Below are 15,777 nucleotides of genomic sequence, written 5' to 3' on the forward strand. Positions count from 1 at the left end.
TTTGCGATTTGCTATTTTGCAACAACGCTTATGCCTTTGTACATTATGAAAAGCCATTTTGCATTTCTTAACGGTCCGAAATAGTGATTCGATCAGTTAAAAAAATGCAACATCCTTTTGTGTATATGGGCCTAAATGGCTAAGACAGGAAAATGTCAACTTTCAAGAGTGCCATTTAAAAAATTGTAATTCCAAATCTGTCTTTACCATAACATTAAGTAACCCATATGTAATCCCATGGGAGGGGTAGGGCTTGCAATAATAAAATAAATGAATTTAGGAGTGTTTCACTATTCCGACATGCAAAACTTAAAAGTACACATCCTACTTTTTAAATACGTTGCACCCTCTCCTGCAAGGCTGTTAAGGTCCTACACTAGAGGTGACTTATATGTATTAAAAGGGAAGGTTTAGGTATGTTAAAATGTTGATTTTGTCAGGTTGAAATGGGAGTCTAAAACCTCACACACACAGGGTGCAACGGCAGGCCTGGAACAGATCTGCAAGGCTACTTAAGTTGGCGGCACAACAAGTGCTGCAGGCCCACGAGTCACATTTAATTTACAGGCCCTAGGTACATGCTGTACACCTTTACTAGTTACTTATAAGTAAAGTTAGTCTGCCAATCTGCACCAGGCCAATGTTACAATGTTTTAAGGAGTGAGCACATGCACTTAAGTACTGGTTAGCAGTGGTAAAGTGCACATAGTGCTAAGGCCAACAAAAACGAGATGAGAAAAATATGGAGGAGTAAGGCAAAGTATTGGGGGAAAGACCACCCTTAGGCTGACACCTTTAACAGGTAGTACTAATGGAGTGCTACTTTACATACTCAAAAATATTTTTGTGAGCTAGTAGAGGACACAGGGTAGTAATGCTTCAGGAAGAGGGACCTTTGATACTGAAGTCAAGAGGCGACGAAAAGAGTTGTATGAGGTACTGTCAATTGTTTGTTGTTGGCATGTTTTTTTGTGTGTTATGTGTGCCTGGTCTCACTCTTTGTTGTTTAGTAGTACTGTGGAGTTTACTGTAATATTATAATGCATCTTTTGTTGTGTTGTCATTGTGTTGTCATTGGACATTGTTATCTTGCTTTTTTATGCTGTTAAGATATTTCAGGCAAGCAGTGTTTTCTGATGAACTACAATATTTGATACTATATTTGGCAGCACTTCAAAATCGACATTTCCCAACATTTTCCTTGGACAGTGTAAAACACTTTTCTGTACAAAGCTTACAAGGACTATTTCAAGCATACATTTGTTAAATGTGTCGGCCGATCTGATTTTTATGAATAAGTGTAAAGTAGATGTTTATGTTAAAGGTTTCTACAATTTTCTAACCTCTTGTAATCAAGATATAGGAAATGTCACTCCACGTAATCATGGGTTTCACTCTTTATATTTGTTTTGCTATTTGAGTGATTACCATTGAGTGCTATATATGAAGGTCTGTCTCTTTGTTTATACTTTTTCAGCAGCTGGTCAAAGTTCAGCAGAGATACGCCAGACAGATTCTCTGCCTGTCTTGGACACAAATGCTTTAGGACAAGGGACAGATTATTTTAAGTCCTTGTTCAGTAATTTAAAAAAAGAAGTATCCGACCATCAATCCTTAAAGAAAAGAGACCTATCATCTTCACCAGAGCAAGTGTATAATGCAGCAACTTCGAGGTACCTCATAAGTCTTTAGTCCCCATTTCAGTGACTTTCTGCTACTCTTGCTCATTATTGAATTTTTTGGGGGACTATTCTTTATTGTAGAGTATTTCTATACTACTTTTCTACTGCTTGTCCCTCAAATTGTTTTCCAGTAGGTAAAGTGAATAGTTACTACTTCTTTAGTATATCTATAGGGTAGGATGTTGGTTGAAATGTCAGCTTCCTATTGTTGAATTGTGTGAGGGCTGTATAGAGTCCTCCAGATTTGGAGTGGCTACATGTAATGCGTTTTCACACATGTGAGGTGAGTAAACGCAATGTGAGGATAGTCTGCAAGCTGCATACACAAACCAGTCCCTGCTATAATTTGAGGGTCATTGACAACTTAATTTCACTCAAGCCAGCCTCACTCAATCATGTTAAGAAGATACAATTCCCTCATCATTTACAAACGTCCTGACTAGATAATCTCTCTCACCCACTTCTAATCAACTGCAACACATTCTTCATTGAAGGCATCTTTCTAGAAGCCCTCAAGATTGGCCAGATCCTCCCACACCTAAAGAAATCCAACCTAGCCGCTGATGACCTCACCAACTACCAGCCCATCACCCATCTTTCTTTCATCGGCAATATGAATGAAAACTCAGTTTACCCACAATTGCAAAAATACAATGAACATAACCAACCCCATCATGACCGACTACCAATCAGGCTTCAGATCATGTTACAGCAGTGAAATAGCCATCCTACAAATGGTAGGCCGGTAGGCCTCTCCTTCCTGATCACAGATAATGGTGACCCTGCCTTCTATTTATTATGTACCAACAGGGTTCTATCATGTCAGGATTTCATCATTTTGTCATCATCAAAATCTACATGGAGTTCCTCTGTACTGTAATCCTTGACAACAGTATTCAAATTCACTAACCTTACTGCAACACACAACTTTACATGAAAGTCTACTTTGCTTTTGACATTATGGGCCAGATGTAGGTCGGTCGGTAACGGCCAAAAATCAGTATTTTCGGCCGTTACCGACCGGTATTCAAGAATTGGCATGTAGGGGCACAATTTTACAGAATCGGTAACTTTACCGATTCGGTAAATTTACCGATTCTGTAAAATACCGAATCGGTATTTTTACCGATTTGGTAAATCTCAGATGTAGGTGGGACTCTTCTGAGTCCCAAAGGCCCTACAAAATCGGTATTTTACCACACAATCCTATTGTGTGGTAAAATACCGAATTCAGGTGTGCATGCACATGTGTGCATGCACACCTAGCCATGTGACATGCACACCTAGCCATGTGACAGACAGGCATGTCTGTGTGCCACATGGCACACATGCATATTTGTGGGGTGCCAGAGGGTGTCAAAGTGACACCCCCTGCACCCTTGCAAAATTCGGTATTTACCGATTCGGTAAATACAGAGTTGGTATTTCCCATTGATTCCTATGGGCTTCAAAGCCCATAGGAATCAATGGGAAATACAGATTCTGTATTTACAGAATCGGTAAATACCGAATGTTACAGATTCGGTATTTCCACATCTGGAAATACCTACATATCCACCCCTTAGATTTACCGATTTTTAATTACCGAATCTGTAAAATTCGGTAATTAAAAATCGGTAAATCTATTCTACCTGCATCTAGCCCTATGTGACTTAAGCCACCACTTCATGCAGACCTGGATGTCTAGCACCTACCTCAAACTCAACCACACCAAGACCTAATTCCTCTTATATACCAACAACAGCAGACAAAAATGAGTCCAAGCAGGTCTAAAGGGCTTTAATCCTCAAGGAACCCAGCTCTAAATAACTCAGATTCAACCTCGTCATCGACCTCACTCTCAAAGAACACATCATCAAGAAGACCAAGATAGAATGGTACCAGGTCTTCCTTCTCAAGACAGTAAAACCATTCATCACACACACTATGTGTGTGACTTCACAATTACCGTCAAAGCCCTCATACTCTCACTTCTGGATGGAGGCTCAGCTCCATGGCCTCCAAGGCACAACACTGACCATCTGGATGAAATCCCACCAACCATATGATGTCTCATCAAGGGCCTGAAGAAATTCAGCCACCTCCTCTCTACCGTAATGGGACCCCACTTACTCATGTACCTCATGTACCTAAAGAACATCTGCATAATCTATCATCACCATTACAAACTTCATCCTTACCTATCTGGCCAACAAGGCCAAAATTTGTGGTGGCTCCTTACACACCCTCATGCAGGACACCATCAGATTGAAACCAAGAAATTTAATAATGTAAAAAATATCTTCTACATCTATTGGCACATGATTTGGAAAAACATCCATGTAACAATTAGGTCCCCTCGACCACCAGGAAAGAGAATAAGATCTACCACTTCAAAGTACACTACGTTTCATGCCTTGGAAAGGCTAAACAACGTTTACCTCAAATTTTTCTTCCCGCAGGGAATCACAACGCGGTTGTTACAATGACCGCGTTGTGATTCCGCATACCATTACAACGCAAGTCGGAACAACGACTTGCGGAGGCGGGAAAAGGTGTTGGATTTAAAATCCAACACCTTCCCTACTGTCCGCACTGACTGGAGTTGGAATAGTAAATTATACTATTCCAACATCCAGCTCCCCCCCCTCCGCAAGTCGTTCTTCCAACTTGTGGAGTAATGGTAGGCGGAATCACAACGCGGTCGTTGTAACGACCGCGTTGTAATTCCCTGCGGGGAGAAATACCGCTGCATTACATCATACATTCCTTGGAAAGTCCACTTCCCCTAACTGAACTCAGCAGACCATCTCCCTATCTACATATAAACAATCTTGGTTTGTACCTTCTGCATTTAGCCTTGTACAGTGCTCTTCTGCCTCCCACTGGTTTGTATAAATACCCATACATACCCACATATATACATACATACTTGAGTCCTGATTTCAGGTCTTTGTCACTTTTGTGCATTCTTGATTTTTCTATAAATTGAATGCTGTTGTGGGTCGTTACCTGTGCACATTACCACTGCAGTTGAAGGTGGTTCTTCCTCTGTCCTTTTTAAATTGGTTAAGTTACATGTGTACACTTTCATATCAAAACTGTCTCTTACTAAGCACTGGCCAAGATGAGTCTAATTATTTTACTCTCTTATCAGACCTACTCACTCGCATACTTTCCCAAAATAACATTATTTAATTATATTTTCTGGTCGTATTTATTAAATAAAAATGTTAAATCCACAGGATGATTAGTAAGATCTGGTAACTGATTATAGAAGGTTGTGCATCAGAAATATTTAGCTATACAAATAGGCAGACTATGTACGCTGTTACCGTTGTTTGAAGAATCTTGAACTTAGATACAATGAGGTGGATGGATTAAAAATAGAATGGTATTTCCATAAGCAGAACACATTTTTTCTTTGTCTTTTCAGTGCTACTGGTAACATAAAAATAGCTGAGGTCCACACGGAAGGTCATTTTGTGAGGCTTTTTAATTGCTCGCTTGACAGAGAAGAAGATATTGGTGGTTATCTTCTCCAGCAGAATGTTCGTGGCTACCCGGTGTCTTCATACAGATTTCCACCAAAGATCAGAGTGAAAGCCAACACTGCGATCATGGTAAGTAGATTAAATCCGCAGCACATACTCTTATGGTGCAGATGTCATTTTCAGTTTAACACTCAAATTTCATCAATTGATTCGTCTGCCTACAGTAAAAAAAAAAGGAGACCATTTGACCTTAATGTACTATGTAGATGGAATAGTCTACTTTTCGTCTTCATTTTACCTATACCTACACAAAAGATAACTGGAGTCACAGGATACAGCAGACAAATATGAATGTTAGGAAGGTGTATAAAAACCGAGAAACTCATTAACCCTTTCAAATGGGAAATGTGGGGGCCGAGGGATGAACTGACACCTTCATTGAGGACTCTTCTAATTAATAGGGTGATGTGCCATGCTAAATAGTGCCCTCCCTGCTGTCAAGTCTAGGTCTTTTCAGACTCCTTCCACATGTTCAATGTGGCTACGTGCCAACAGCCTCTCAATATGACTATATGATACCCATAACAAGAATTATATCTTATACAAAGGGCCTGATTACATTCTTTGGGGATGGGATTCTCCATCACAAACGTGACGGATATCCCTTCTGGCGTCCCTTCCAGCGTATTACAAGTTCCATAGGATATAAAGGAAATGTAATTTGGTGGATGGACTATCCGTCACGTTTGTGATAGAGTAACCCTGTCCATCAAGATCGTAATCAGGACCTAACTGTCTGTAAAAAAAAAAGTTTTAAACAAAACATGTGTTTGTTTCTTTCTAATGAGGTTTTTATAGGCGCAAAGATCAATGATCGTAACAAGATTGTCATGTTCTTTTCTTTATTTTTATGGCACATTAATGTAAAAGACTGAGTTAGCCATAAATTAGAATATGTAATTATGACAAATGATGCAATAAATAAAAAAATCAAAAGTACAATATATAACATTAATCATAAAATCTTACGCAAATGAGTTAAAACATTAGGCTAAGAATGCAAGTATGACCTCTAGTATACAGCAACCATAGTTGTACAGAGCAATCCTGCTTCCAGTACTCGATTTGATTTGTGGGAACAAATGGACACACAAGCCATAAATTGCATCTTTTGAAGTGTGAGTGTAAGTTTAATCAGCATAATAAGAAATACACAGTTTAAATTACTTTATCTACAATTGCTTGTCCTCTATTCAATTGCATATATCTTTTCCAATCTTCATATGTATACCAATATTACTAAGATGCTTTTATCTTTACTTCTGTTCAGATCAAATATTTGCTACTTCTGTAAACTTAATTTCTAATTGGGTAGTCTTACAATTTAAGACATCTTTAACAATAAATACTTCATAAAGTTAAAGGTCTTGAATGGGGGAAACTCTCCATTTTATATGAGAAGATGGAGCGAAAGTGAGCTTCAGAGAATATTATAAATTGACATACCCGTGAAGGAACAGGATCAGTTCTTCAATTTAGTTGTATCAAACCTAAATTGGACATAGAGCTAATATAGTTCAGGGAGATTAGCTATTAACAAGTGGATTTCAATTCACAGAGTCCTTTCATTTTCTATGGAGAGTCTAAAGTGTGTGCCTGTAATGGGCATTATATCAAAAGGTATTTTTTTAATATTTAGCTATGACTTTCAAGAAGATTCAGTTCATTTATACACAATGGCTTTCCCACAAATTCTAAAGCCCATTTGCTGTATATCTGCTATCACTGCATTTAAAACAGTGCTTCCATGGAGCTTCTTGTACTTAAAATATTCTTTAAAAACATAGAGCCTTAGAGAGGGATACATGTACCCGTTATGGGATGGGTCAGGCGGATAGTGTTCATATGTTTTTCACATGTCCAGAACTGAAAAAACTGATAAATATGATGCAGGCTTTATTTACGGAGTTTACAGGGGCACAGATTGTGATTCCACCTACAGTTATACTCTTGGGAGTCTTGGAAGACAGTATGTTCACACAATAAATGTATGCATTTAGGTATCTAATATATATTGCTGTGGCGGTGGCTAGATTGTTCATAGCATCACTATGGTGTCAGAAAGAACCCCCCCCCACTTTTGGAATGTGGAGAGGAAGACTATATGCTATATGTAAGCTGGAAACCAATATATATGCTATTTAAGAGCTACAGAATCGAAGATTGGGTATCAAGATCTGGGGGGCCCTCACTGAGCATTTAACATCATTAACGGCTTAAAGATGTTCTCTGGGATGTTGGTGCTGTGGTAGCACTAATATATCTATGTCCTTTATGAAGTAATGTTTGTATGCTCAATATAGATTGGAGGAGTATCCTATCTATCTGTTAATTAGATATTATATATGTATGGACTGTGTAATATGCTTTATGTCTTATCATCTTGTTTTTCTGTTTTCTGTCTCTGTATTTATGTACCTGTGTTATTGGATTAATAAAAAATAAAAAACAGAGCCTGATTTAGAATTTGCAGATGGAGTACTCTGTCCACCAAATTGATGATCCACCTACCCTATCAAGAGTTTGACGCACCATCATGTTTCTGACGGCAGTGCCCCCACAGGCTTCCTAAATTGACAGCCTGAGAGAGTTGGGGCTGTCAGTGTAGGTACTTCATATCATCTGCCCTATTTAGAGTGGACAGTCTAATATACTTTTTTCTATTTGGGACCACCAGGGAAACTCCTGCAGTCCCAAACAGAATTTCTTTTTTAATTACCCATACGCCCCAGGGGAAATCTCCCAGGGTGTCTGGGTCATTTGTGTTTTGGAAAACAAAAATATTTGGGGGTCGGCTGCAGAAAACATGCCTGCCTAAAACACTATACTTTTAGTGCCTTCAGAGGAGCCACCATGATGATAGCTCTTCTGAAGGCACAGAGATGTCTTCAGGGCTGGTATAGATCTCAAAATATGGCAGCCAGTAGGCCAGCCAGGCTGGTGGAGGCAATGCATCCATCACCCTGACAGATGGTGGGCTGCCCACCATACTTTAAATCAGGTCCATAATTGCTTCTGGATTTACAATAGTCCCGTCCAGCTTAGAAATGTCTTAAACCAGCGACATCATACCACAATCCCTCATTGTTGTATTTTAACTGCACACTTGGAGTACAGAAGCCAAGCAAGAGCAATTGCTTCAAGAACCAGGGACCATATTTATGTACAAGTTGCGTTGCTTTTGCACCACACAAAGGGGTGCATACGCGAAACAACACTAAAATTACATGTACCTTAGTGGCTTGGTAAGTCCAGAGCTCAAATAACTGTGCTACGTTACTCTGCCCTCTGAAGTCATTCCATGGGTGGAGCGAAAGTGTTCCCACGCAATACCCATGGATTTTGACTCATTCCCAGATATGCCATTACTGGTAGACCTGGGAATGCACCAAAATGCTGTGCCTTCCCAGGGAAGGCGTAATGAGGGGAAATATCTTGATTTCTCCTTGTATTCCTCAGCACACATAGAAAGAGGAGAATACCTTAGGGGATTGTTTTGTGAAGGAAGGTATCCTTTCCTGCACAAAAAACATTCTGCTTACAACGCAGACATCCTTGCACCATGATGCAAGAGTGCCTGCATTAGTGCTGGGCAGCACATTGTGTGCTAGCGATGGGATAAGGCAGGAATTTCCCTGCCGCCCAGCACGATGACTCGCTGCGCTTCGTGACTTCTACATAAGCATGCCCCTAGTTTTCTTTCACAAAGGTACATGTAGACCTTTTAAGTCACCAAAATGACCTTCATTTAATATAAACATGGTATTAGGATAAATTAATTTGGGCTCATTTGTAAATTAATAATTGTTAGGAAATGTGCCCTAGTAGCTCAGTTTATCACAGAATTTGGAAACTTCGGATTTCATCCCCGCTTCACAATTGGAGTGATACATTGTGTCATTCTGGGCAAGTTATTGCAGCTCCTAAATAATGCAATATAATATGTAAAAACAAAAATACAACATGCTTTAAAGTTGGCTCTGGGCTCAGCACCCATTCCCATTCCGCGTCCGAGACGAGTGGACTTTGCGTAGTGAGGGAGTTACATACCTTCAGCAATATGAACCAAGGTTCCTCTTCAGTGCCTGTTGTGCATGGCCTTGCACAATGCACGTTCGACACTGGTAGCTGTGTGTGTCCACTGACCACCCCCTTCACTCATTTACCTCAGTACTCAGTACGCGCAGTCTGCAAGGCAAGGCCTTCAGTCTTGCACTGCAAAATGCAAACTAAATTCAGGTTTCATGTAGAAGGCTAAATATTCATTAATGAGAGCTATTCCAAATTACTGGGAATGCTGTGAATGTAGACTTAACCTTCACTACAGACACCCAAGCAGCTACATACCAACCAAGCATTGACAAAGCCAATAGGTCGTGGCAGTGCCTGACCTAATGGCGATATCAATGTGAATGTCTCTTAGCCATGTTGTCTAGCAGCACATCTGCGGTTTAGCAGGGCATGACAGCGGGGCATGACAGCAAAGATGCCCATTTTCTACACGGTGAGAAACACTTGTGCATTGGAGATAATGTTAAATGAGCCTTGACCCTGTATTCAGGCAGGTCACTCCCCCCACACCGCACCGCTCCAACAGTGCTTCTGTGTGCCCCCGGTGCCAGTCTCCGCCGCAGGTTCGAGGCCCCTCTGCCTCGGTAGTCTTGTAGGCCGGTACTGCAGATTTTGTGGTATGCCTTTGTTTTTATTTCTGCCTGTGTATTTCTTAATCCTTCGTTTTCCCCTTTTTTCACTGTGCCCCCCTGCTTTTTGCCCTCTGTACCCCTTGCTACACACGTTTTTTCCTGCCCCTGCGTCCTCTGTGGCCCCACCCCCCTGCTCGCCCATTCGCTGCTCCCGCCTCCCAGCTGCTCTTCCCTACCACCTCCCCTTATATGGAGGCCGCTGCGCGGTGAGGAGAGCGACTCTTGACCCTGTATCCTGTCCAGGTCGATCCCCCCATGCTGCACAGCTTCACCAGTGCTTCTGTGTTGCCCCGCTGCCTGTCTCCGCTGCTGATGCAAGTTCGCGGACCCTCTGCCTCGGTAGGCTGGTGGACCGGTACTGCTGATTTTGTTAACTGCCTTTGTTTTCATTTCTGCCTGTGAATTTCTTAATCCTTCATTTTCCTTTTTTTTTCACTGTGCCCCCCTGATTTTTGCTTACTATACCCCTTTCTTTGCCTATATTTTTCCGCCGCTGCGTCCCCTGAGCTCCGACCCCCTGCTCGCCCATTCGCCGCACCCGCCGCCCAGCTGCTCCTCCCTACCACCTCCCCTTATATGGCGGCTGCATGGCCACGCTGCTGGGGTGCCACAGGTGTGCCTAAGGCATGACCTTCTCCGCCCTTCCGCACCTGGACCTCGCCCAGCACCAGAGCCCCTGGCCCCTGCAAACGCCATGACACCCGTCTCCACTACGATGCCAGCACCCTCCATGCACTCAACACCAGACGATCAAACACCTGCTTCCTGGCTGCCCCAAAGCACACCCAAGGACCCTTCTGCCGTAGCTGCAGCTTCACCAGCATCCAGTCTGCCAAACCACCCACAGAGAAAGGCCGCAACCACCTCAGATGCTAGGATAAGGCATTGGGGAAGCTGGGATTTTCATCTAGATTTTCTTACCCATCTCTAGAATCCCAAACTAGGTCGACTGGACCTTTTTCGCTTTTCTAGAAGAATAAAGGGAAGATTTTACAACAAACTTTGAACAGCTTTACAATCAAATCCAAATTAGACTCAAAGAACCACTGACTACAACCTGTTTTTAGAAAATCCCACTACTATTGAGAAGGTTACTGATGAGGTTCTTGTAGCTACAAATTTGATGGTGCCCATATTAAACGAAGGCACATCATTGGATCAAATTGGGATGATTCATGAGTCTCTTTTTACTAAAATTAAAACTCTTTTTATTGAACCTGCAAAAAGTAGAAAAATCGGTCCAGCTCAAACTGGAGCGAAATGGTATAATAAGAAATGCCGCTCTGCCCATTGCTCTTTGATAGCTGCTATTAAAACTAAATCAGCTATTGATATAAAACTAGAAAGGATTAATTACAAAAAGGCGCTGAAAGAGGCAAAAACTGACTGGGATGAACAGCGCTGGTTAGATTTATATCACGCTAGTACTTCCTCTAACCAACAAAAATTTTGGGAGGTCGTGAAATGGGGAGGGACTGGGGACCAGCAAGTTCCTGTCAATCATGTCCCTGCAGAACAATGGGTCATGCATTACGCAGCACAGTTTAGTAACACAGAACGGATCTCCCTTATTACTAGGGAAGATACCAATGTACAGACTGTGGTGCCTCCGCCTGACCAGATTGTTTTTACTGAAATGGAAGCCATTATAGCTTTAAAACAAGTGCAGAATGGAAAAGCCCCGGGAATGGATTGTGTACCTGCGGACTTTTTTAAGTTTGCCCAAGCACAATGGGTCCCTTACATAACCACCTTAGCGAACGCCATAGCCAGAGGGGCAAGGATTCCAAATTCGTGGAAAGGGGCGGAGATATTACCCGTGTACAAAAAAGGGGATAAGACTGATGCGGGAAACTATCGACCCATCAGCCTCATCGATGCCCTACAAAAGGTAATAGCCAGAATGCTGCTAGGGAAAATCCAGTTCTGGATGACAGAAGCTGACATCCTGTCTCCTTTGCAGGCTGGTTTTAGGGCTAATATTAGCACAGTCGACCAATTACTTAGATTTGTTATGATCTACTGGAAAACTGTGCTTTTGAGAGGAGGCACTATATTCACAGCATTTGTGGATCTCAAATCTGCGTATGATTTGGTCCCCAGAGGAAAGATGTGGGCAGCTTTGAGAAGGATGGGGGTTCCAACTGCACTCCTAGAACTCACTATTAGGATGCATGAGGAAAATTTCGCTAGAGTCAGATGGGGTCGTCAGGGTCAGGTTACAGACTCCTTCCCCGTGACCCGTGGAGTGAGACAGGGCTGTGTCCTGGCCCCTACCCTATTCATACTCTTTATCAACCAGGTGGTTAATTTCCTCTCAGCTACCCCGACAGATGCACCAACACTGGGCGGGACCAAATTTCCCCTTTTAATCTTCGCGGATGACACCCTAATACTGGCTAAAACTCAGATGGGCCTTCAGGTGGCTATTAATAAATTTGTGGACTTTTGTAATGAAAACGACCTTGAAATTAATATTTCCAAAACTAAATTCATGGTCCTGACAAAAAAGAAACCATTGAGGGGCCATGTAACGATGAATGGGTCTAGCCTTGAACAGGTTGAAGTAATGACATACCTAGGTGTTACTATGGATTACAGGCTACGCTGGAAAGAACAAATAGCGGCGCTTAGTATGATATTTGCTCGTTTGTCTGGCTGTTTAGTGAAGGAGCAACGGTGTTCTTTGACCAAAAGAGTTTTACCTGCATTAAAAATGTATAGCGCCAAAATTAGCTCAGCCATACTATATGGGGCTGACATATGGGGGAGTGTGGATCTGGCTGTCCTTGATAGGATCCAGAATAAATTCTTTCGAAATTTAGTCAGTCTTCCTCCCTCAACGCCAGCACTACCACTTATGATGGATATGGGCTTTTATTCTATTAAACATCAAGCCCATTATAGGATGGTGGCGTTATGGAGACGCATTTGGTCTACCCCGGAACTCGCCATGTTTGCCCAAGAGATACAGGATGTAAGAGCGCAACAAGGGGCAAGTGAAATACCATGGTTTAAGTTAATTAAGAACACTCTGACTGGAATGGGCCTTCCTTTGCTTTGGTCCGAGCCGGACTCTCATATCTTTCCTTCAAAGAAAGACTTTAAACTCCTCTTTTGGTCCATGGTAAAAGAAGAGCACGTTGCCCTTTCGGAGAAACCTAACCTGACAGGCTTGTTTTTGATTCATAAAGTAGTCCCACACACAGAGACCTATTGGGATGTAATCCTTAAAAGCTTGGACAGGAAACTTTACCATCAGTTTCGTATAGGTACATTGCCATTAAGGGATTTTACTAGTGGTTGGCAGAAGTCGGAGTCTACTTCTTGTCCCTGTTGTACCGGAAGCAGAGAATCTATAGGTCATTTTTTATTTGTATGTACTGCTCACCACGAGCCACGCCATAAGTGGCTGAAGCCAATATGTATGAGATTAAACACCCGGGTGAGCAGAGAAGCATTGACCATCTTGAGATTCAATACATCCGAATGGTTAACCATAGGTCTGGCAAAATTCCTTGGGTGGGCCTGGTTAATTAGATCTAGGCATATTCGTAGCACCTCGAGCTGAAAAATTTAATTAGTTGGTTAGCCTGTTATATTTGGGCAATATTGATGAATTGTCTTTTTCATATACAAAAGTTTTAAATATTTTTATAGACGTCTTGTTATATACATTTAATTGAGCTTTTTTAAACAAATTTTTCCTTGTCTGTATAAAAATATATTTTTCTTTTGATTTTGTTATATGGATTGTATTACTATGTATGTCTTTTATGAAGAAAATTCGAAATAAAGATGTTAAAAACTGAAACTGTATAGTATGTTAAGAAAATAATATAGGAATCGGGGCAGAACTACCATTTTAATGAGGGAGACCCTGGCAGCCTTCGACAGAGGAAGACTAATCCAACGAGAGACCGAATCTGTCAATGTAGTAATGGCCGTACCATAATTTAGCCGGAGTGTTTCCTCTCTATCTCTAGATATTTGGATACCTAAGTACCGCAAATCGGTATGACACCATTCCAAAGGATAATCCAATGGAAACTCATCTATAGCGGCCGTCAATGGGAATAGTTGTGACTTCCCCCAATTAATAGTTACACCAGACAGCCCACCAAAGGCTACAAACTCCCTTAAAAGGGCATTTAGATTAGTCTGAGTGTATATAGCAAAATAGAAAGCTGACGTTGAAAAAAATTAAAGAAGCTGGCTTTGTGTAACTGCCATATACGACACGCCAACGGTTCTATCGCTATGGCAAACAAGAGGGGGGATAATGGGCATCCCTATCGAGTGCCTCTAGTAATCGCAAAGGACTCCGGCGAGCGACCATTAGCCAACACCTTCGCTGTAGGAGCAGTGTACAATAATCGTATCCCCCCCACGTAGATCGGAGGAAAACCCATCTTATGCAGGACAGTAAACAGATATCGCCATTCCACGGAGTCAAACGCCTTGGAGGCATCGAGGAATATTGCGGCCAATGGAATTTCCGGGGCCACCTTTTGAATGAGGGAGAATACGGTCCGCAAGTTATGGGAAGTTGATCTCGTCGGAACAAAACCTGATTGATCAGGGAGAATTATTCTGGTCATGAGTAGGGAAAGCCTTGTTGCCAGTTCTTTAGCCAGGATCTTAGCATCGCAGTTAAGTAACGACAAGGGTCGATAAGAGTCACATTGTGTTGGGGCTTTACTCGGTTTAAGGAGAGAAGTGATCACAACCTCCCTTATAGAGCGGGGCAATACCCCCATCTCCAGTGCATCCTCAAACACTTCTCTTAGTACTGGGGCCATGGTGTCGATATAGCATTTATAAAACTCAACTGGGAGTCCGTCCAAGCCGGGTGCCTTCCCGTTGCTAAGGGACATTATGGCCTCTCGGACCTCATCCAGTTCGAACGGGGCGCCGAGGAACGCTCTATGACCGTCGCTCAGCCAGCAGAGTGCCAGATCACCTAGAAAGTCCTCGAGATCAATATCTCCGGAAGTTTGGGTAGTGTATAAATGCATATAGTGTGACAGGAGTGTAGTCAAGATTCGATCATTATCCCTACAGGTCTCTCCCGTGGAATCTATGTTCTAATATGGTGTTATCACCCCGTGCGTCTCGTACCGCCAGCGATAACGCCCTACCAGGCCTATCGCCTTCATTATACCTGCGAGCCTTCCAATATTTGTCCCTGAAATGCACCTCCCGCTGTGCCTCTGCCTCGTACTCCGATAGTTTGGTCCGAAATTGTTGTTGTACAGCTCCCGTACAGTCTTGCGGCATCAATCTCTCTAGTCCCTGCAATTCCCCCTCCAGCCTCCGCAGCGTGCACTGAATATCCCGTAAAACACCAAAGCTCTTAGCCATGCACCAGCCCCTAACAGGCAACTTAAAGGCCTCCCAGATTGTCTCTACGCTGTCAACAGTGTCTTTATTGCGGGGGAAAGATTCCTCTATGTCTACCCTCAGTTCCTCACGAAAAACAGTGTCTAAAAGGGCATGGACGCCGGGGACGTTCATAACCCGGCATGACCAGTGTAACCAGCACTGGACAATGATCTGAATGAGTCCGGGCCAGGTGTCTTGCAGCTGTTATACAAGGAGCTAATTCTCTGGATATAAGGCAGTAATCTATTCTCGCCCATGTGCCTGTGTAGGAAGTAAAATGTGTCCCCTCTCTAAGTCCGGGGTGGAGATGTCTCCAGCCGTCTATGAGCCCTCCATCCTCCACTATGCCCCTCAGCATCTCCCTTGCCCAGGGATGATATTGTGTCTGCCCATCAGCCCTATCTAACCCTGGAGTCATGGCTATATTGGAGTCTCCACCCCATATAATGTGTCGCGACCCGGTATCCGATATCA

The 15,777-nt window shown here is 42.5% G+C and overlaps 1 protein-coding gene across 1 annotated transcript in view; it reads left to right on the forward strand.

The window, feature by feature from the left end:
- LMNTD1 (lamin tail domain containing 1) overlaps positions 1–15,777 on the forward strand; it is a 1,301,017-nt gene that overhangs the window by 1,069,604 nt on the left and 215,636 nt on the right. Inside the window, exons 11-12 of the mRNA XM_086938753.1 lie at positions 1,478–1,673; positions 5,098–5,284. Of these exons, the coding sequence (XP_086794879.1) occupies positions 1,478–1,673; positions 5,098–5,284 (383 nt within the window). The remainder of the gene's footprint in view (positions 1–1,477; positions 1,674–5,097; positions 5,285–15,777) is intronic.

This window comes from Lissotriton vulgaris, chromosome 1_1, assembly GCF_964263255.1.
Source record: "Lissotriton vulgaris chromosome 1_1, aLisVul1.2, whole genome shotgun sequence".
Taxonomy (NCBI): domain Eukaryota; kingdom Metazoa; phylum Chordata; class Amphibia; order Caudata; family Salamandridae; genus Lissotriton; species Lissotriton vulgaris.